Source organism: Musca autumnalis, unplaced genomic scaffold (genome assembly GCF_047663935.1).
Source record: "Musca autumnalis isolate F117 unplaced genomic scaffold, ASM4766393v1 scaffold_1, whole genome shotgun sequence".
NCBI classification, from domain to species: domain Eukaryota; kingdom Metazoa; phylum Arthropoda; class Insecta; order Diptera; family Muscidae; genus Musca; species Musca autumnalis.
In genome coordinates this window covers 100,154,990-100,179,613 of record NW_027411644.1, presented here as the reverse complement: position 1 = coordinate 100,179,613, position 24,624 = coordinate 100,154,990, and the positions used below count along the sequence as shown (strand labels likewise).

General features: G+C 34.9%; 1 protein-coding gene across 2 annotated transcripts in view; it reads right to left on the bottom strand.

Annotated features, from left to right (window-relative positions):
- Positions 1-413: 413 nt before the first annotated feature.
- Positions 414-24,624, bottom strand: part of LOC141403595 (uncharacterized) — a 177,531-nt gene continuing 153,320 nt past the window's right edge. For both annotated transcript variants that reach the window (XM_073986262.1, XM_073986271.1), the window contains 3 exons: positions 8,146-8,916; positions 7,856-8,002; positions 414-2,115 (listed from right to left, as the gene is read on the bottom strand). In XM_073986262.1, the coding sequence (XP_073842363.1) occupies positions 619-2,115; positions 7,856-8,002; positions 8,146-8,916 (2,415 nt within the window). In that variant the 3' untranslated portion in view covers positions 414-618. The remainder of the gene's footprint in view (positions 2,116-7,855; positions 8,003-8,145; positions 8,917-24,624) is intronic.

Here is a 24,624-nt window from a genome sequence, read left to right as displayed (position 1 = left end):
CGTAGAAAGTTCGTGGAATTAATTTTTAATTGTAATTTGAACCAAATCAATTCACTCAAATCATCTTTAAAGAAAGTTGTGGCATGCCTTCTAGACATGTGGAAGTTGTCGCTTCTCAATTTCCAATTAACATTAATTAAGATGTAAAGAAACAGGTTGTATTTTTTTAAATAGTAGAAAATTAGATTTTTCTAATATAATAAAAACAAAAAAACAACAAACTCAAAAAATATACACACATGGAACAAATAATAAAAAATGTAATAATAAATAAATAGACACTAAAGATAGGAGTAAAAGTATAATAAATTCGTTAAGAAACTACTTCAATATGGACAGCATTTTTTGTTGAGTATTTCCGAGTACAGGTAGTAGTTACAAAACTATCCTTTGAGGACATTTTGTGGTTGCGATTTTGTTTTTTTGCATTCATTTTTATAACTAAATGTAAATAGCAAGTAAAATAAGTAAAAATAGCAGTTTTGTTTTTATAAAAAGAGGAGCGTAAATAAGAATTAGGAACAAATGAAGATTAGGTTAAAATTAACAAATTAATTAGAAATACATATAAACATACAAGTTAGCTTTAATAAGGCTTTATTTGGGCAGTTTCTTATTCTACCTGTTGGCCAGTAAACCATTGGCTGGCGGTAATATTGTATTGGGTGTGGTGGGTGTAGTGGGTACAGAGGAAGGTGGTGGTGGTGGGCCTACACCCAAAGCCAATGCCGTTGATGTGGTTAAAAGGCCATTGACTAAACCCATGCCATGATGGGTCAATGTGGGAGTTGTTGGTGCTGAGGAGGCAGAATTTAGTGAACGTACATGATTTTGCATTACATTGGAAGAATTTAAACTTTGCTGATGCTGCTGCTGTTGTTGTTGAGCTGCAGCTGCTGCCGCCGCCGCTGCAGCTGCAGATGCCGATGAACGATGATGTTTATTCGAATTACCCTTAACTAAATTACCATTATTCTTTTGAGCCATATGTGTTTGATAGTGTTTGGCTAAATGGGCTTTCTGACGAAAACTTTTACCGCACAGTGTACAGGCGAACGGTTTCTCACCTGTGTGAGTGCGTATGTGAACATTCACAGAATATTTATCTTTAAAACCTTTTGAACATATCGAACAGTAATGTAAAGAACGTTCTTTGCGTTGTCCGCCACCCCCACCACCACCACTTGATGAGGACGAGGAGGTGGAAGTGCCAACATTAGTTCCTGACGACGATGAATTACCACCACCCACACCGCCTAGACCACCATTACAATGTGTGGGGCTATTACTGCTGGTTGTACTACTGCCACTTGAGGCTGAACCATTACGGTTGCCATTAGTTAGTGTTAAATTACTCGAACCTTTGTTGGATGTGTTTAAATTACTTGAACCATTGTTGTTGTTGATGTTGTTAATTATGTTATTGTTATTATGATTAATGACATTGGGGTTATTGTTGTTGTTACTGTGTGTCGATAATGTTCGTTTATATTTCTTGGTAACTTTCGCCGTGGATACCATTCGCGGACTTGAAGTTGTCACTTCCGGTTTCAATGGCTGAGGTGGTGGTGGCTGGGGTTGTTGCAGTGACATTTGTGTTGTTAATCCATTGTTTGGTGTTGTTGACGCAACGCCACCATGCAACGCCTGCAGTTGTTGCTGCGGCGTTGTCACTGACATTGTTGCAATTCCCGATGGACCTGTTGCTGGCGTCACACCACCGCCACCACCTGTGACACTGGGCGAAAGTTGCATCATCACCTCATTTGCATGATAATCATTTGCCGATGCTGTGGTACAGAATTGCTTGATTTTCTCAAAATCATCGCTGAATGCATTCTCCAACGTTAGGAACATATCGTCGACCATCATATTGCTTGTTTGATTATTGTTATTGCTGTTGCCGCTATTATTGTTATTGCTATTACTGTTGGCGCTGTTGTTGTTGTTGGCGTTGTTATTGTTATTGCCATTAGCATTTGTGACTGGCGTGAGTGGACCATTGGTGACCGGTGAATGTGGCACTATCATATGTGGATTGTGGCCGTTGGCAGTTTGAGTATCATCGAAAATTTGTGCCGCACTCAATGAGGTATCGGAGAAATTTAAACCATCCTATATGAAAAGAAAGAAAATAAGAAAAAATAATAGTAAATTGGATATTCCAATAAAATAGGAGGTTATGTTCATTATTTCTTAAATATTTTATTCTTAGTTGAAATAGATGCATAGGTACATATGTGGTTTAGTAGGCTTTCAATTGGAAACAAGTAAGAACGGCGTAAAGTTCGGCCGGGCCAAACTATTTATAGCCACCACCATGAATTGTATTGGAGTAAAATGGAACAGTTGATTTCCTTTTGTCCATAAAAGTACTACGTCCTTACGCCACGATAACTGAACAATATTACTTTCATTTCGACAAGGTTTAAAACTAATGAGACGGTATCGGAGGGCTGTATTAAAAGGTGCATATCTAACCAAAATTCTCTGTAAGCATGTTTTATACCAATATGGAGTACTATATTAAAAATTTTTGTAATTTCGAAAGAATCCCCTATTGTCACTATTTTGTAGGTTTTATCCACAGAATAGCGACAATCGGGAGGTACCGAGTACCGAGATATATCGAAACGTGGACCTATATCAACAATTCAGGAATGATTTATACCCCAACAAAGGCTATATATCGAATTTTACAATTTGCATTAGGATACTGTGGCTAAAACTTTGAATATACCGAAAATCGGGAATTACCGTTCTATGGAGCGCTTTATATCAAAACGTGGACAAATTTCTGCGGAAAAGATTTGTAGCCCTAAAACTGGCCAAATAGGAAATTTAAAACATTTCGGTAAAAGGTCTCTATTTAATAAAACAGCGTTACATTTGTTTTATTTTGTTTCCAATATTTCGGCCGTCTTCGACGGTCATCATCAGGGATTTTTTGGTATTATTCAACTAGCAAACAACTTTCATCCTTTGTCACTGGTGGTGTTGGAGTTCAACACCACCAGTGACAAAGGATGAAAGTTGTTTGCTAGTTGAATAATACCAAAAAATCCCTGATGATGACCTACAGCCGAACAAACTACAACAATATAAAAAGATTAAAGGTCGACAAAAATATAATCAGAATTTCGGTAAAATAATGTGGCTACTAAAACCCTCGAAGTATTGAAAATCGTGAAGTACAATCCTATGTGCGCTATATCAACACGTGGACCTATACTGACAAATTTTTTTGGGCAAAATTTTGTAGCCCCAAAGAAGACCAAATACAAATTTTAAGGCATTTCGGTAAGATAATGCGGCCACAAATTTTGAAAATACTGAAAATCAGGAGGTACCGTTCTTTGGGCCGTTTTATATCAAAACGTGGGCCTGTATTGACAAATTTCTGCGGGAAAGTTTATAAATAATGTGACTAATCTTCAAAAATGCCGAAAATAGAAGGGTACTGTTCTATGGGGGCTATATCAAAACGTGGACCTATATAGCCCATGTACAATATCAAACATCCTATATTAAATATTGCCAACTTGATTTCCATAGATGGACTGAAGGACGGACATGGTTATATCGACTTAGAATTTTAAGCTGATCGAGAAAATGCAGTTGAAGATCTCTATAACGTAGCACTTGGGGACCGACTGATTATAACGTTATAGAGAAAATAGAGATTATTTGGTGTGATTAATACGTTATAGAGAAAATAGAGATTGGTGTGAGAATTTCCACTTGTGCTTTAAAACCACTTCTTTATAGAGAAGTATTCGTTACAAGGAGAAGTCGGAGACCTTATATAGTATATACAGTACTTTATAAGGTCTCCGACGAATATTTCGATGTGTTACAAACGGAATGACAAAATTAGTTATGCCCGGCATACGGTACACTTTGGCCGCATTGAAATAATCATTTGTAACCATATAAAGTATATCACGAAAAATTTCTAAAATTGTCTGTTAAATTAAAAAAAAAAAACATGTTGTGCTACATCAATGATTTTTGGTACATAGACTAAAAAAAATCGTCATTCCAAATCTGTTTTTGTAACTAATTTTGACCGTTGCACGTAAATGATATAGGCGTTTTAATTTTAATAATTAGAAAAAATTCTAAAAGAAATTGCTACTCAATAGAATAAGCTTTTATATCCTGTTGCCGTTTACAAAATATGTAATCTTTACGATGATGGTAAAATTATTATGAAAAGTCTCAACGGATTCGCGAAAATCGAATTTCTTACAAAATGTTACGTATTTACAAACATATTTTTTAAAATAATGGAGCTTGTACTTACAAAAAATATATTAAAAAATTACAACAGCATCCATACACTGTGAGAAATAAAATGATGCCTAAGTCGTGAAGGTTGCAGCTATAATATTCATGTTATTTGCAAAAATACCATGAAAATATGATGAAAAAATAAAAATCATATTATTCTAATTTTATTTTTTTATAGTTTTATAGGAAAAAAATGTTTGAGTTCTTCGTTTAAATTTCGCTCAATAGTGAAGATATTCCGTTGCAACCAAGTGTTGGCTTATATTTTCCCTAAAATCGAAAATCGAACGGAGTTCCAATTGGGACATAAAAATAAAATAAAGTTATGTTGAATATTACAACACTTGAAACCAATGTAAACCGCGTTATGGTGGAAATGATATGGTGCGCATCCGATTTTGTGAAATTCCAGTTGCATATTAGGGTGCAAAAACAGTAAAATGCACATAATTTCCACGAAGTACACTTACATTTTATGCGCACCCGATTTTAATGATCTTCATAAAAAAATTCATCATTCTGTGTAGTTTCAGTGCTATCCGTCAAGGACTGTGGATGTAACATCTCACTTGAGTTTTAGAAAAAAAAATCTATTATATCTTCGGATTCGCGAATATTTTTAAATATCTGTTTTCGCACATTTTAAGAAGGTGTATCGCTTTATTTATCTATATAGAACTGACATAACCAGAACGCGTTTTAATACGCGATATTTTCAAAAGCATTTTTTGAGGGGTATCATATCCGCCGATATAGTGGATGGATTAAGATGCGCCGTGGCTTATTAGATTCAGAACGTAAAAAACTAAATTTACGCGGCTTTCCACTGAAATCGAATGGCATTTGTAAATTTTGAGTCCAAAAACAGGGTTTTTAGAAAAATGTACGCTTTAAAATTTCGACTTTAGGCGCAGATTGCCGTGATCATTTGAAGGTTACACGCCCAAGTTATACATTAAAAAATTCGAAATTGCGAGTACTACAACCACATAATAAGCATTTAGATAAATCCGGCTGTGCGTCGCGATTAGAGCAAAAATTCAAAAAACCCCATTTTAAGTCTTCAAAATGTCAGCATCGATTTGAGGTATATAAAGTGGATATATTAAAAAATCATACATTAAAAACCTCATCTCTGAAATGTATTCTTTAACTTCTTCTTTGAGCATTAAGTTCTGCATTGTCTCGTAAAGCCACTAATTGGAAATTGACACAAAAAACTGGTTTCCTTCAACGTTTTTTTCCTATTTTTATACCCTACACCCCATCTTAAGTTTGTCATTCCGTTTGTAACTACTCCAAATAATCATTGTAGACCCCAAAACTATATATATTTTTGATCAGCGTGCAATTCTACATCGATATAGCCATGTCCGTCCGTCTGTGGAAATCACAGGAGCATCCGAACGGATTGAAGTAGGTGGATGAAATTTTGGTGAAATCTAGTATATGTACGTAGAACTTTTGGTATTGAAAGCGGACTATGTAGGTCCACGTTTTCGTATAGCCCCCATACAAAGTGACGCGTGGCGCGTCCTTGTTTTAAGCATGTTCCATTTTATCACCGAATTGGTTGTAATTTTGCATTTTGTTTCTCCAGAGGCTAAAAAACATTTCTATCAAAGTTTGTTTATATAGGTCCACGCTTTGGTGTAGCCCCCATATAACGCCCCATGTATAGTACGCGTCACTTTAATATATTCTGAATGTATGAGTCCCATTGGACCACAGAATCGGTTGTAACTTTGTATTTTGTTTTTCCAGAGGCGAAGAAACATTTCTACCATAAAATGTTCACCTTTTGATATAGTTCCCATACGACGATATCTTACGGTTTCGGTATTTTGAAGGTTTTAGCCTCATTATCACACCGAAATGGCTGAAATTTGGTATTTGGTCTTCGTTGGGGGTATAAAACTTCCACCAGGAATTTGTAGGTATAGGTCCACGCCTTCATATAGCTCCCATTCCACCCGATTTTCGGTATTTTGAAGGTTGTGGTCATATTAGTCCACCGAAATGGCTGAAATTTGGTATTTGGTCTTAATTTAGGATACTAAACGTTCCATATGAAACTACTTGGTATAGGTCCACACCTTTATATAGCACCTAAAGGTTTGAAGGTTGTGGCCTCGATAATCTTCAGAAATGGCTGAAATTAAACTAATTGTTCCTATTCACTTCAATACAGCTCGTTGTGGAGGGTATAAAAAGTACGTCCCGGTCGAACTTAACGCTTTTCTTAATTTTTTTACATTAATACGACCACAGCTTCCGCTCAAATTATTATTTTAAAAAAGTGTTTTGAGGAGTTAAGCTACATTTGTGAAACATACATTTGTAATTCAGAGCTCACCAACAAATACAAATGCAACCGCTCCTTTTGTGATTTTGAATATAATTTATTGCAAAAATTTCGATCGGACAAAAATTAGCTGAGATATGAGCGTTAGAAAGAGAAAATTCATTGTGATTTGCATGTAACATCGAAGTTTGAAACGCGGTTTTCTCAAAATGTCATTTTGGAATGCGGTGCCTACTGCAGCTCGAAAACGGATGATCCTATCTTCATATGTTTTTTGTGGGATTATTATACATATAAAAAGCTTGCACTTAAGTGAGAGTGGGCACCGCAAACTGCTTTAGTAAAAACAGTGTTTCGTAGGCGGCAATTTGTCAGAACACTGTGCAATATTTTTTAACAAAAAAAAAAAATCCGGAAGTAGCTTAAGGTGTGATCTATCGGATGAAAACAAAATCTTCTGAAAAAATTGGTAGATTTGTTGTAAAAAATTCATGAAAAATATAATTCTTCGTGCACAATAAGTGGTCATAACCCCTTAAAGGGTTTTATTACATTTGTTCTGAAGTGGATAAAACTTGGTATTTTAAAATCTCAAAGGGTAGAAAACTACCACGCGGAAAATTATCAATATAAAGTAATTATCATCAGTTGAGATCCTCTGCTCCTCCTGTTCGTGATAGAGGGTATTAAAGTGCGGCCCGGCCTAACTTAACGCCCTTTTTATTTGTTTTTCTTTAGAAGGGTAGAATATTCTCTTTAAAGAAAGATAATTTTTCTTTGGACAACTAAGCTGTTTAGAAGTTACCAAACATTGAAAGAATTTATTATTACGAAAAAAGAAAATTATGTTAGCTTTCGAATATGGCAAAAAAAGGCTAAATATAGATGAGCTATACAATGTTCTGTGTTATCCCTTTTTGGTATTGTATTACAATATTATATTTCTTAACATCTGAAACCGAGGGTAAGATGGGTATGATTGTTATTATTTTCTTTCTGATTTGTGACAACCATACGCACTGGGTTGCAATGTTCAGAAATACAAAATTGTGAAAAAAAGCAAAAGTTTAAAAAATAAAAATGGCTTAACTCCAAAAGGGTAGTTTAGTTTGGTTTCGACTGAACGAGATGAGAAAAAGGCAAAATCTAACTAGGGTTTTCATGGTCCCTATATGTGCTTTCAAAATATTTGTGGTGTACAGTGTTATGCGCCAAACATCCAAAATTAATTATGTACATATTTCTTATGAAACTTACCGTATCGACAGGAAATAATATTCTCCGCATATCTTCATCTTTAACGGTTGGCGATGAGGGCATCAATGCAATGCCATTGTGCATATGCATACCTTTGGTATAACCTTTACCTTGGAGGGCACTACGAAGCAGAGATTCGGCAGAGTTCTACAGGAAACGTAAAAGAAAAATAAAACAAACCAACACTATAATGAAGAAAAGTTGGGGATGGTAGGAAGTGGAAATATATAAAATAACAAATGGACTTAAAGCATAAAACATAAATTTAAGAAATTATACAAATTACTTACCTGTTCATTATTATGATCAGTCATATGCCAATCATTGTTGTTGTTATGAAACTGATCCAGCTGTTGACCAACACTTAACGGTGCCACCGAACCATCAACACCAGCCGTACTTGTCACCGACGATATGGTATTGATTAGTGATGGCAAACGTTGATTATTTGCCGACATCATTGTTGCCGAATCACCATTCAAATCTTTACAACCGTCTGTACTGAAACCACTATCGTCATAGGGATATTCGGATTTGATATAACCTGGAAAACTTCCCAATAGGCTATCAAAATCCAAACTATTTTGTAAATGGCTGGTGTCGGCTTCACGTTTTAACCATGGCTCATTGCCATTTAATACTGTTAACGTATATATTTGACCATCCGTACTGATAATGTTCGATATGGTACCATCGCTATTTAGTTGAGTCTGTGACACTGGTGTTGTGGGCAAGGACGTTGAAGCTGCTGTTGTAGTACTAACTGGCGTCATGGGTGAATGATGATTGTGCGGTGACGAAGGATTGACAAGACTGGTGTGTAGGGGGTTTAATGTGGTGGCAGGTGATGTGGAGGATGTGTGATGCATTTGGTTAGAGGAGTTGTTGGTGTTGTTGTTGCTGCTGCTATTTGTGTTATTGGGAGTACTGGCATTGGGCACAGCAACTAATGATGCTGATGCTGCAGTTGCTGTCGCCGAATTTGTTTGTTGCTGTTGCCAACAATAACGATCCAAATCTTCGAAAATTGTTGATGTGTGTTCCTTGTCAGAGGCCCAGAACTGCAATTGAAAAGAATAGCATTTTTTATTAGGACAATGATTTCATAAAAAATATGGAAAAAAATCCAAGTGATGATATTAGGAGAGGGAAGTCATACCACTTTACGTGACTAGAAACTTACGTAGCATAAAATGTGATAATATTCATGTCAGAGGTCAACCCCCAAAGTTTGATTTATGGACAAACTCCTTAAAACTAAGTTATTTTGTTGACATTTCCCCTCTTCCCTGGTACCCTTTCCACCCTAATACAACAAATGTACCTGTCATGTTGGATGTCATCTTAAAGACAAGCAAAATAAAACAAAAACAACAACAAACGCCAAATAACAATTTTAACTTAATCGCTACCAATTGACATATGTTTGAAATCGGTAACGAATTGTCAGCCAGCCAGTCAGTCAGTCAGGCAACCAACCAACTAACTGTTCACTAAAGGCTCACCATGGAGTGGGGGGCAAATAATAACACAAGCTGATGTTGTTGTTATTTCTATTGAAGCTTGATAAGTTTTTGTAGAAAAAAAAAAACGTTTCTATGAAACAACAACAGTGAAAAGAAAGGCTATGAAACATGGCTTTAAAACATGTCATAGAAATGCATTTCTAAAAACCACCAAATGGACAACAACAGGCCACATCTGAGTCTTGATCTTTCAAAAGCCAGATTGCCACTAGAAAATGCGGTTGTCATGGTTTAGTATTGCCTGTTGCCTGTTTATCGATGTTGTCGCTGTTGTTGGCTGCTGTTTTGATCATGTCAATAAAAATCATACACGTAACCTGAGGCATGTTATCTGTAAACATTTCTTGAACACCGCAACAACAACAGCAACACAAACAAATGACAAAAACAAAAAGATTCCAAGACGACATGACTTTTTATGCTGTTTTGTTGTTGTGTCGCTGGCTATCACCACCATTCATAGGTAGTGTTAGTCCCTCACCCCTTCATCGTCAATGCTCATAACTAACCATCTAGCTTACAAAAAGATAGAAAAAAAAATCTAGCATGCTGGGAAACTGGAGCAAATCCAAACATATGAGCTTAAGTTTTGTTCAACAACAATAAAAGAGATGACGAAAGAAAATCCCCCCGAAAAAAAAGCTACAACATAAAATGAGACATGTTGTAAGAAAAAGATACACGGGCACGTGCCATAGCCAAGTAACTACGGTACGCGAAAACCTGACGAGGAAAAGGTCGTAAACTAAGTTCGTAGTTTTTTTTTCCTTTTTTGACATTTGTCATTTATAAAGGGAGATGGATTACCCGAGGCCAATCTAGTTTGGAAAATAAAATGCTTCAATTGTCATAAGACAACTCGTTTTAGATCACAGATAATGTTTGTTTTAATTCGTGTTGTAATCCATCAAAGAAAGTGATTTTTAAGATTTTTGATGGCTATGACATTTTTTGTCGAAAAAAAAACAAGCATGAAAGGCGTTAATTTCGGCCTGGCCGAACTTGTTATACCCTCCACCACAAACTGTATTGAAGTAAATATGAACAATTATTAACTAATAAGCTCTTTCTCTGCCTTAAGTCTAATCCTTAAACGATTGATAATCACTTTATACCAATAATTTTCTGTGAGGAGGTTTTCTACCCATTGAGATTCCAAAATACTAAGTTACATCCACTTTAGAAGGAGAATATGGCAACACTCTTTAAAAAAGCTCACATGTTGCGTCATCGTGGTTCTTTGTATCCTCTGACTACACACAATACCAAATAACAGAAATCTCGATTTCACAAAAACCTAAAATTGGGTAATACAAGTTCATGGGGGGCTAGGCTAAAGCCCACATATGTATGGATAATTGTAGTTTTTGCGAGTAAGTAATTCTAATTAAGAACCAATTTGGTAGGAAAATGCGACTATAGAAAAACGTGTCTGATTTTTTTTGTACCTATTATAATGGCTAAAACTTTCAAAACATCGAAAATCCTAGAGTGCCGTTCTATGGGCTCTATATGAAGACCTATACCGACTACCTAATTTGAGCCATTTCAATGGAATATAGAGACCAAAACCTTCAAAAGGCCAAATCGGGAGATACCGTTCTATGTGGGCTATGTGAACGCGTGAACCTATACCGAAAAAGTTCAGGTAAAAAGTATTATACCCGAAAGTCGGGAGGTACCGTTCTATGGGGGCTATGTGAAGGCGTAGACCTACACCGAAAAAGTTCAAGTCAAAAGTATTATACCCCCAACGAAGACTAAATATGAAAATTCAGCCATTTCTGTTGGATATTGAGGCCGCAACCTTCAAAATACCGAAAGTCGGGAGGAAGACAAATTTATTTATACCCTCAATATTATGATGGAGGGTATAATGAAGCATACACATAAAGCGATTTTGGGATGTGTGTCCGTCCGTCCGACTGTCCATTATAAATTGTAAACACGCTCCAGGCCGCAATTATGGACCGATCGTCACGAAATTTTGTATAGAGGTCGGGTTCAGATCAGAATAGATCCCTATTCTTATTGGTGATGATCGTGAAATATTTAGCCGGTGAAATGGACCAAAAACATAATATTTATCCAATTTTCTAGCGGCTCTGTAGGTCTCAATAATAGTCCGATCAACGCGTAATTTTAAATAAGGTAAGAGTATATCACAAAGGAGAAGCTTGCAATTTGAGATGGCGATCGGATAATATTTAGAGGGTTAAATGGACCAAAACTTTAGTGTGAAAATTGTGAAAATTTTTAATATACAGTTTATATCTTAATTCCTGGAAGTGACATTCCGGACAAGTGAGATATACTTGAAAGTGGAACGCTTGACCTTTCAATTGATGCCAATTATGTTGGTGTGCATGATCAGATAACAGAGTTACAGCCTAATATATTCCGTTATTTGTTTGTAGTGTAATAATAAACTCGCTAGAAGTCGCAATTATACATCAATAGTCACGAAATTTTGCACCGGCTAAGAGTATAGGTCGAAAAAGATGACTACAATTTTGAATGATGATCTGATATTCCTTAGCGGGTGAAATGGACCATTACTTTTGTATGAAAAATATAAAAATTTTATTTTTGGTCGATATTTTAATTCCTTGAGGACATATATATTTCGCAAAGTAGCCTACATATGGAAAAAAACTCTGATGTAAATTGCAATAAAGTATTTGCTAGATAACGGGCCAACTGACTAATATATAATGGGTTCTGTGTAGAGAACCACATTTTTATCCCATGCTACATATTGTCTCTCCAAAAGTTTATGTAACACCACGAAATATTCGTCCTAGATCCCTTATTTGGTATGCCAAAATTCATATCTCGACGAGATAAAGCGATTTAGCGATGTGTGTCCGTCCATTAAAAATTGTAAACAAGCTTAAGGCCGCAATTATGGACCGATTGTAACGGATTTTTTAAGGAGGTTGTGTTCGGGCCAGAATTTAAATGATTAGTTTTTGGTGATGATCGTGAAATGTTCAGGGGATGAAATGGACCAAAAACAACATTTTAACCAATTTTGTAGCGGCTCTGTAGGTCAAACCCGCAAAATTTTAAACAAAGTTTGAGTTTATTATGAAGAAGAAGCGTACAAACCAACGTGAAGATCAGATAATGGACTGAAACTTTTGTGTGAAATTGGTAAAAATTTCAATAACGTAGCGGTTAAACAACGGAAGTAGTAGTACTACATAAGTGGGTTTCATTACATTTTAGTTTGTGTGAACTAAATTTTCCTTTCCTGCTACAAAAATGTCTTTGTCATGCTAGATAACTTTTTGGTTTTGGTCATAAGTATTATACATTACATCTCTGATATTTGATAATTAAATTTTCACAATCATTGAAAATAAGTTCCGTGGAGAGCGATTGCCCAGGGATAGTGGTATAGGGTATCCCTTGGTCGGCTCCGTCCGACTATAGACTTTTCTTACTTGTTTATTTATATCTTTATTATTGGAAAATACAAACATAAGAAATTCAGAATTTAATAAACAAAAGTTAAAATTCAAAAAAAAAATTTAGGTCGCAAATATAAGCGGACAAAACTAAAGCAACCCCCAATTCGAGGTATAACTGAACTATTAAAATCAATTTTTCGTTGCGTATACTTTATTTTGGATGACGCAAGCACATCCTTTAGACATAGAGGGTATTAAATTATTAATTATTGTAGGCGATATAGCATCCCACGCTATTTTTGCGGGTTCAAATAAATTTTCTTTGGTTTTCCAATTTGTTTTCAGTTGATTTTTGAGTTAACGATCTCCCACAAGCCCCAATCGAGAGCTGAGATCAGGGGATTCTGTCTAATTGGAATCACTCTTTAACCACATTCGATACATGTTTTGGCTCGATATCTTCCTGGAATATCCATCTAAGTGGCATCTCTGCTTCAGCATAAGGCAACATCACGCCTTTTAATACGTTACGATACTTGAAAAGATTCATAATTCCATTAATTTTATGAATTGGTCCAATCCCTTGCCCCGACAAAAATACCAGACCATTGTGTTCCGCCTCCATGTTATACAGTGCCCTTACAATATTTAGGATTTAACCGTTCCCCATTTGATCTATGCCTTATGCCATCCGAATCCTTTAAAATCATCTTAGATTCATCAGAAAACATCGCAGTCCTCTATTTTTGGATACCCCAGTTCAGATGGGTATTGGCGAATTCCAGTCTGGTTCCTTCATTTTTTGTCGATATGAAAGGGAGTCGTGAACATTAGGAAGGTTCGTCATATCCTACACCACAATGCGGAAAGGGTATTATGGGTTTGTTTTTTTTCGAAAATTCATGTAACACCGCGAAATATTCGTCTTAGACCCCCTTGTGGTATACCAAAATTCATATCTTGACGAGATAAAGCGATTTTGAAATGTGTGTTCGTTCGTCCATTAGAAATTGTAATCAAATATCAGGACCAATCGTCACGAAATACTCGATCAGAATATATACGATCAATTTTTGGAGATTACTGTACAATATTTAGTGGGGCGTTTAACACTCATTTTGTATTAAAAAAATACGTGCTCTGTATTGTGCGAATTGGAAGTGCATTAAAATACATGTCTGTTGGGCAAAATTTACGACATACATACATCAAAAACTAATTAGAAAATTGTTTCACTGCCTTAGTCAAAAATTTTTAATCTTGTTTTAGGCAAATTTATTGCTAAACTGTCTGAGAAAATTGAATGTTTTTCTACCATTAACAAAGTTGTAGCTGAAAACAACCGTAAACGAAATTAATGCTCAAACAGCGTTAAATGGTATTAAAAACTGCTGTAATTTGTATTGTGTATTGGTTGTACTCTCAGTCTTTAGGTGATAGTAATGTGCCTCATCGAAAAAATTGTCTTAGACTTCTCATATGTTTTGACGAAATCCGCTTCCGCTGTTGCCAACATCTAGCTACATTTTTATGTAGCGAGATACATTTTCAGAACTTTTTATCAATTTGTTGAAAAATAAAAAAAAACATCATTCATTTTTTGCTCATACCGTCTGCCGAGGTATTAGGGTCAAGAATTTTACCGTTATAATTAAAACCTCTTAATATTGAAATTTTTATTTATTATTATTTATTATGCTACAAATACAACAACTTGGACTATAACTGTCACAATGGATTTGCTTTATACACATAACGATGGTTTCACCATTTAGTTCAATTTGAATAAAAATATATAAATTGGCCGAGTTTATAGTTTTGTGTGCGTAATCCAATGCGTCAGGGTGGCATCTATGTTCATTCATGGAACTATAAAAATAGAAAATTGCTTAACATTTAAATATATATATGAAACTTTTTGAAAAAATTAGCCACATTATAGATGAGTTGAATTATTCTAACAATGTTTAATGTCTTTTTTGTATTGATAAGTTTACCAAGATCAAACAAAAGACTTAACATACAAACTTGTTTTTCACAATTCATTCAGAAAAAAACACACACACACACTTTGCATTGATTTCTCTACGCCAAGCAACTAATCATCATATCGTCAAAGCTAAATCTTAATCTAACAGGAAACTTGAAACACAAACAACAACAAAAAATCTTGCTATGTTTAATTGTGAACGCGTTTATGAACTATTCCGTTTTATTAACAAATATTCATTTTAATGATTTTTTAATTAAAACATTTAATGGAATTTTTTTCAAGAGTTATTTTAAGTGAACCTTGTATTTCGCAAAATAGACAATGAGGAATGTTTGTTTGGTTTAGTCACACCATTAAAACTTTAAAGAAATAATTTAAATATTTTCAACATTATTGAATGCACACTAAAACCAAGCAAAGCAACAAAGTTGTCCACTATAAAAGGGTACAGGTGTTTTTGGTTTCGAGATAAGATATGTTTGGAAATAAAACATATTTTATTAACACATTCGGTGCCAAAAATTATTCTGGTCCATATACAAACAATTGGAGAATGTCGAATGTATTGGACGCAAAACCTGAAGGGATTTAATAAAGGAGATGCCGACAAATCTCTTGCAGGAATTTAACACTTATATATTCTATGGAACTTAGTATCGATTCTCCCTTTTATCGAAGCTTATAACATTGTTTTCAAATGTAGTTAAAACGCTTACATACAATTCAACGAAAAATTTTAACAATACACATTTCCGCATAAAGCCCAAAGACAAAATAACAAAAAAATGACAAAAATTTCTGGCATTCCAGTCCCCTTGTCAATTGTATTTGCAATATCCAATCATTAAAACTAAAAAAAAAACGTCAGTGGAAGAGGTATTAGGTATATCGACTCTTGTAGCTTCTATTCGAAATAAAAATGTGTCTACTAGCCTCGGTTCGTTTACAATCTGAGTTTATTGTGCATTTAGATATTTTATTTAATTTCTGTTTGTGGTCTTAACACTTGTTTTACTATTTCGATCATGTGACATAAATACTAAAATCACATTTTATTTGACAACAATACAAATACAAACTATGGGCCAGCCAAAAAGACCAAAGACTAGGAACTATTTTTTCGTATGTTTGGATTTTTATTAATTTTTTGTTGTTGTTTCTACTGTACGTTTTATTAACAAGGTGTTATACATTAAACGTGCTGGGGATTTATAACGAATCATTTTTGTATAATTTTGTTGCTATCAATTGCCGCATTTTATGAACAATTTTATATTTTGCTCCAATTTGTGAGGGAAAAAGTTTCAATTTAAAAACTATAAAATGTCTTGTTGTTGTTGTTTCGTTTTTAGGTGCTAGTTTTAAACAGCTGAGAATTTTATTAAGGAATTTCAAGCAAAATAGTTTGTAATGAATGAAGTTATTTTGTGTTGTTAAGCTAAAGGTGTCACATGTGGAAATGTGGTAATATCAGGAATTTAATGTCTTCCATAGAAAAAAAATACATACGAGGAATTCTGAGTGAAATCGGACACTGTGGAGAAAAGTAGTTGTTGATTTCCTTATTTTTTGCTGTGTTGATGCTGCTCCTCAGCAAAATAATTCAGTACATTTCCAGATTTTCGTAGCTAACGGTTGCAGATATATCGCACGTTGAAATTGTCGAATTATCTAGGAAATGCTCATAACATCTTTAATATTGGTCCATATTGAAAAATTTTATTTTCTTTTTATTTCTGTCAGCTAATCAAAACTAGTAAGTTTTGGAACAGTGCAACTTATACAACATTCAGGTATTTTGAATATTATTTCTAATTTAGGGTTTTTATAAAACATAAAATTTATATCCCAAAAATTGCTGTGGGAGGCTCGTGTTCTGCAGATCATCCAATAAATATTATTGGTAAATTAAAAAAAAAAATAGTATACAAGTAAGAATACCCTCCACCACGAACTGTATTGAAATGAATAATAATAATTAGTTTCCTTTTGTTTATGAAAGTACTAAGCTCTTCCTCTTATTGCAGGAGTAGTATATCCCAACTAGAGGTGGGCGCGTGTCGTGCCGTGAGTAGTGCGTGTTCGTGCCTTCTCGAAAAACGCCGTGTTTGTGCGTGTCGTGCCGGAATGAATTTTTGGCCGTGCGTGATCGTGTTTTTTTGTTCGGCACGGTTTTGCACGACACGACTAAACACGATCTGCACTATGTGACACGATCGTGCCTTATTTTTGGTCTCCCTTTAGAAGTCGTGCAAGATACCTTACTAAACACGAACATCGAACAAGAAACCGACCAAAATATTCCTAAAATTATTTGCTTCGTTTCTGCAGTGTGGTACTTATTGCCGTTTTGTTATGGAGAGGCCAAAGTATGAGTGAAAAAAGATGATGTTTGTTTGCCATTTGTTTTGTTCATGAGAGAAGCAAATACAAAAACTACTATGAGGGTTAACGCAATATACTCTCTTTGCAAATCAGATGTTTATCCGACTGTATTATTTGTTATGGATGATGTTGTTGAAAAACATCCTCTAACGTTGTGAAACAATTTAAACACTCCGATCTAAACAACAAATTGTCGAAAATGTTAAAACAAGATATAAGAACACGTTGGAATTCAACATATATACTTAAGAGCATATACTAAGTCCAGACTCAGAATAACAGTCTGTTTCTGTATGTCGAAAGAAGAATGTGTGCGAATGAAACACGCCCAAAATTTAGTTTTCGAAATAATTTTAACTTTGCTTTTGCTTCAAAACAAAAAAATTGAAAAACACACAAGAGTTTGGACGTGCTTCATTCGTCCAAATGACAAAAATGTTGATTAGGATTAAAGATCAAAAATTTTGAGGAAAAGGTACTTAAAGGAATGGACCGACATAGACCATGGGGGTGCCATAGGGAGTTTTTACACCCTACGGGCTGTTTTCTCAAGAAGTATGGACTTGCCCCTGAAACAACTTTTACCACCGTGATTGAGGCAGCGAATGTAAGTTGCTTCAACAAAAATCAAAGTGATTCAATAGCAGGGCTTAAAGTGAACTTATCAAAAATCTTGTGTGGGAGGTACGGGATGGAGTGGACAAATATAGTCCATATTCGAACCTGATCTATATCTGGTAGACATTATGAGAATGTGTAAAGTATGGACCAAATCGGTCACTCCCATCAAGTGTTATCGTGGCACAATTTTTCCGAATATTTTTGAACGATTCGAGAGCAGATCCTAAACTGAACTTTTCCGACATTTTGTGTGGGTGGTACTCGAAGGAGTTTACTGATTGAGTCCATATTGGAACCTCATCTAAGTCTGGTAGACATTTCAGGAGTTGCAAATTATGGACCAAATCGGTTGCTTCCTTCAGGAATTATCGTACGTACAAATTTTCCGAACATTTTCGAACTTTTGTGGGGGAGGTACCTGAAGGAGTGGACCGATATAACCATCTTCGAACTTGAACTAAGTTTGGACTAAATATTACGAAAGCCAAATTTTGGATCGAATCGATTGATCCGTTCGAGAGTTATCGTGCGCTCCAACCACTACACACGGTGTCATAGGGTTTTTTGTAACTTTCAGACTATTTTCTCAGGAAGTATGGACTTGCCCCTAATGAAACTTATAGCGTCGTATAGAGGACAGCGAATACAACTTGCGTAAACAAAAATCAAAGCGATTCGAGACCATGTCCTAAACTGAACTTTTCCGAAATTTTGTGTGGGAGGTACCCGAAGGAGTTGACCGATTGAGTCCATATTGGAACCTCATCTAAGTTCGGTAGAAATTACACGATGTGCAAAGTATGGACCAAATCGGTTATTCCCTGCAAAAGTTATCGTGCGCACAAGTTTTGCGACAATTTTCGAACATTTGCGGGGGAGATACCTGAAGGAGTGGACCTATATGGCCCATCTTCGAACTTAAATCGAATATGGACAAAATATTTCGATACCCAACATTTGAACCGAATCGATTGATCCGTTCGAGAGTTATCGTGCTCACCAGCCAGACAGACCGACAGACAGACAGACGGACGGACATTGCTAGATCTACTCAAAATTGTCTGAAACGGATATCGAACAAACATACTTGGGTCTAAAATCATTATTTCGATGAGGCACATTTTTGGTCGTATCAAAGTGTAAATACACTCTTTAGCCTTAAGGCTGAGGGTATAAAAATCTGATTAAATAAATGATGGCTATGCTTAAATGGGAGCTATACCAAAACCTGAACCTATACTGTCTGATTTTTGCAAGGGTTGTTTTATACCTGTACAAATGTCTTGTACCTTTAGCGTAGACTAAATTCCAAATTTCAGTTATTCCGTTTGAACAGTGTGGCTAAAACTTTCAGAATACCGAAAACCAGAGCTTCTGTTATATAGGGGCTATATGAAGACCTTTATCGACAAGTTTCAGGTGGAAAGTTTTATACCCCCAAGGAAGACTAAATATCAAAGTTCAGGCATTTCAGTGGAATATTGAGGCCACAACCTGCAAAATACCGAAAATTGGGAGGTACCATTCTATAGGGGCTATATGAAGAAGTTAACCAATACCGACAAATTTCAGTTTTATACCCTCATAAACCAATAAAACTTTGTGTCCGACCAACATTTTTAATGAGGACGTTGTTGCACATTTCTTCAACATATTTTAAAATTCATGGAAAGTGTGACAAAATGCATTTTGAAAATAATTAATAATTTGTTGAAATATGTAGCTACTGTGTTACTATTTTATTTTAATGTGACCATAAAACAAATGTGAACGACATTTAAATATGAAATTATCTGTTTTTGTTATATTTTCAAAAAAAATTAATAAAATAAAAATTATTCTAGTTTTATGGTTTTTTTTTTTCATATATTAAAATCATAAAAATATTATCTAGGCACGTAACGCTAACAAATAATTATAAATGTAAATAGCACATGAGTTTCCTGCCGATGGAACAGAGAAACCAGAAATATTTTATGCATTGATGAAATGCAATCAAAACAAAAATATTTTATTTTATTTTTTTATTTGTTTGCCCCTTTGATGAAAATCCGACAAACCACAAATCTCATGTATGTGTCACGTTGTATATGGAAACATGGGTTTTTTAATAGCATCAAATGTGTAAATAATACAAAATTACACGCTTTTACTGTCAAGTGTCTTACGGGTTTCTTAATACCACAAATGCTATCGCATCACCATAATAGCATCAACAACAACAAAAGTAATAATAAGCATTTGCTAAACATACCGAAACAAAATCCCCAAACAATTGCAAGACCACAACATAAATCAAACATAAACTCTACGCCCAAAAACAAACCACATGATATATTATCGCCATAAAGTTTATAATAAACAGCAAATCTGCAACAACAATAATAACAACAAAAAAATTACATTTCCTATGAAATTTTTAAACAAATCTATGTAGTAATAATAAGAATAACAATTATAATTTTTATGGCAAATGTTTATTCTATAAACAATTTAAACATTTATGATAGTCATAAAAACTATTGATTGCAATCAATGGAAATGCGTTTGTAATTCATTTCATTAAACAATAATAAAGTTTGTAACTTAAGTCTTTTGATTGTATTCATTTATTTGAAAAGAGGAAAATAATTCCAGCTCATGATGTTATAAAACATAAAATTGTTTCACAATAAAAGAAATATATTTTTAAATTGTAATGAAATTTTATATCCAGCGTTTTCATGGGGAAATAAAAATAAATTTTGTATTGTATTCCCACAACATATAGCAGAAACTATTTCCCATGAACACCTCACCATATAAACATGATTTCATAATAATTTAACAAATTCAAAGCTTGTGATTTTGTACGGATTCCTTGAAAAAAATATATGTGGTAACATTCAAAATACTTTTACAATCGATGAATCCGAGTTTCACCCTTTCAGAATTTAGTATTCTATATTAATATGACGGAATTTCTTTAAAATGAAGTGTTTTATGAGGGGTATTATGAGACAACAATAATTTACGTGGAAGCTGTGTTGACATCAATGTGGAAAAATGGGCTGAATCCAATAAGTTTTTTATATTCCATACCGATTTCTGGCTTAACGTTGCATTTTAAAGACCTATGTCCAAAAAGAGAATTAAAGAATATTCCATGGGCAACATCCCAGCAATACAAATGTCGGATGGCCGTTACTTCTGAATAATTTCGGAAGCAAAATCGTTCAGATTTCGTTCCGATTTGTATATGATTTTTCGTAGGGCAATTCGTTCAGATTTCGTTTCGATTTCGAAGAGAATGTCCGAAGTAAATTTCCCTCCGAGTATACCAATGTTTTTTCTTCCCATTTCGGTACGAATTCGGAGCGAAATGTTGGAAACAAATTTCTCACAACAATCACCTTTTGTATGTATCTAACAGCATGGGGTTGGTTTCATTTTAGTTTGTTGTCAAAAAAGAAAGTGGTTGTTTAAAAAAATTCGCATATACAATTTTTAAATATTTTAAATATATATGCAACATATAATAATCCAAGCTAGTGCTGATAGACTCAACATATTCGTACAAAAAGTTTACATTGTTCTACTATAACTACAAAATAATAACAACAGTGAAAATCATTAGAAACGATCTTCAAAAAAAAAAAAAAAACGACAAGTACGAAATAGTTAAGTTCGGCCGGTACCATTCTATTGTGATAATATCCAACGTAGAATAATGTCACAAATTTGTATACTCACAAATAAAAGCAAATACCCAATTTGACCATTTGGAAGGGGCAATGTGTATTAAACCTTCAAAATACCGAATATCGGGAGGTAATGTTTCATGGGGACCCTATCAAAATGTGAACCCATCTCGGTTTTCAAACTCTAGAGAAGACCGACTGCCAAATTTTTCAGCCATCTACATTTAATAGCCATTTACATTAAAATAAATATACCTAAAATTGGATCTATGTTGATTTTGTTATACCCTGCACCATAATATGGAAGCTATAATTAAATTTGTCATTCCGTTTGTAACACATCAAAATATTCGTTGGTTACCCTATTTTAAAAAATTCAGAAAAAATAGTAATCGTCCGAATCCCATTACCACATAGGACTTAAAATTTTTGTATTTGAACGTAGTTTAATACAAAAAAATTTAAAGAAAATCGAAGGGGTCGAACATTTTTTAAAATTGATTTTAAATATTAAATCGCGAAAATAGCATCCAAGCCCACTGTGCACATTTTTTTGCTATTTTTTATTTAACAGCTGATAGAACAACAAAAGATACAAAACAAGATTTTTTCAAACTGGACCAATATTAAAGAAGTTATGAGTATTTCTTTGCATGTAGTTTTTACAGAATTTGACTTTTTCAAGGCGCGATATCTCTGGAACCGTTAGCCCAAAAAAATCTGAAAATATACTAAAATGTTTTGCTAATGAGCAGCATCACCGCAGCAAAAAATAAAGGAAATCAAAAACCTCATCTTGAAAAAGTGTCCGATTTCACTTAGAAATCCCCATATATTCTTGATCAGCATAAAATTTTAAGTCGAAATAGCCGTAAGTCTCTCCGTATGTCTGTATGTTGAAATTTGGTGTAGAAATTTTTATTACCATAGGATGTTTGGTATCGAAAATGGACTATATCTGTCCACGTTGATATAGCCACCATGGAACGGTATCTCCCGATTTCAGTATTAACGTTTAAGCCTCATTATCTCACCGAAATAACTCAAATTTGGTATTTAGTATTTAAATGTCCGTCTGTCCATTGTAATCAAACTCCAGGCCGCAATTATGGACCAATCGTCACGAAATTTGGTACGGAAGTCGGTTTCACATCAGAATATATCGCTATTTTTATTAGTGATCATGAAATATTTAGGATGTGAAATCGATCAAAAACAGAATTTTTATCCGAATTTGTATCTGATCTGTAGGTCGCAATCATAGTCGGATCAGCGGGAAATTTTAAATCAGGTGTGAGCTTATGACAGAAAAGAAGCTTGCAATTTTAAATGATGATCAGATAGTTTTTAGCGGGTTAAATGGACCAACACTTTTGTGTGAAATTTGGTAAAATTGTTTATTCCTGAAATACACATTTTACCCACGTAAGTTATATTTAGAAGCCAATTATGTTGGTGTACGTGCTCAGATAACAGAGTTACAGCCTATTACGAGGACTGCATGAAAACTACCTGGCCTTGGCATAACCGCGTATTGCCAGGCGCCATTTGATTTTTTTGTTGACAGTTTTTAGCCTAGACTTACTCAGGACAGTTTGTCGTATGAACATTTTATGTGTTGTTTTTAGTGACTTGAAAAAATCACTTTCAAAAAAAATGGAACATTTTCATCCGATCATATTTTACAACTTTCAAATTAAATATTTTTATATCGATAAAGGACCATTTTATGGGATTACGAAGGGACTAACCGAATTGCTCCAAACTACGGATGTGGAGAAATTAATTCCATGCATATATCAGGTTCAAATATGCACTACATCGGCCCACTCCTTTAGGAAACGTATAGTTTAACAGCTCTTCTCAAACCGTTTTAAATTTGTTTGAAAGAAGTTCATTCTGCCTTATACGACGCCAACTAAACTGACTAGTGCCTAAGATAACCCTCGAAGAGAGAAACCGGGTTGGTCTTAATGATACCCTCAGCATTTATGCTAACGAGGGTATATACACTTGTATACGGGCAAAATGTGCCTCATCGAAATAATGGCTTTAGACCCCAAGTATGTTTGGACGAAATGTGTTTTAGACAATTTGGAGTCGATTGAGCAATGTCCGTCCGTCTGTCTGGCTGGAGCGCACGATAACTCTCGGTCCAAAATTTGGCTTTCGCAATATTTCGTCCAAACTTAGTTTAACTTCGAAGATGGGTTATATCGGTCCACTCCTTCCGGTACCTCCCCCACAAACGTTTGAAAATGTTCGGAAAATTTGTGCGCCCGATTACTCTTGAAGGGAATATCCGACTTAGTACATACTTTGCACATCGTGATATTTATTCTAGACTTAGATGAGGTTCCAATATGGACTCAATCGGTTCACTCCTTCGGGTACCTCCCACACAAAATTTCGGAGAAGTTCAGTTTAGGACCTGTTCTTGAATCGCTTCGTTTTTTGTTGTAGCAACTTGTATTCACTTCCCCGCATACCACGGTACAAATTTCATCAGGGGCAGGTCCATTCTTCCTGAGAAAATAGCCTGAAAGATACAAAAAACCCCTGTGACACCGTGTGTAGTTATTGAAGCTAAAAGATAACTCTCGAAAGGATCTGCCGAATCGGTCCATAATTTGGACTTCGTAATATTTTGTGAAAATATAATTTAAGTTCAAAGATAAGACATACCGGTCCACTCCTTTAGGTACCTCCCCCACAAAAGTTCAAAAATGTTCGGAAAAATTGTGCGCACTATAAATCTTGAAGGGAGTGACCGATTTGGTCCATACTTTACACATCGTAATATATCTACCAGATATAAATCATGTCCGAATATGGACTGTATTAACCCACTCATTCGGGTACCTTCCCCACAAAAGTTCGGATAAATTCACTTTAATACCTGCTCTCGAATCACTTTGATTTTTGTTGAAGCCACTTGCATTCGCTGTCTCCATTACGACGGTAAAATCTTTATCAGGGGCAAGTCCATACTTCTTGAGAAAACAGCCCGAAAAGTGTAAAAAATCCGTATGGCACCTGTGTAGTGGCTGGAGCGCATGGCAACTCTCGAAGCTTTGAGCTTTTATCCTAGTCCATATTTTTTGGGAAGTTCATACGCCCAAAATTTTGAAACCCCCGTAAATACATA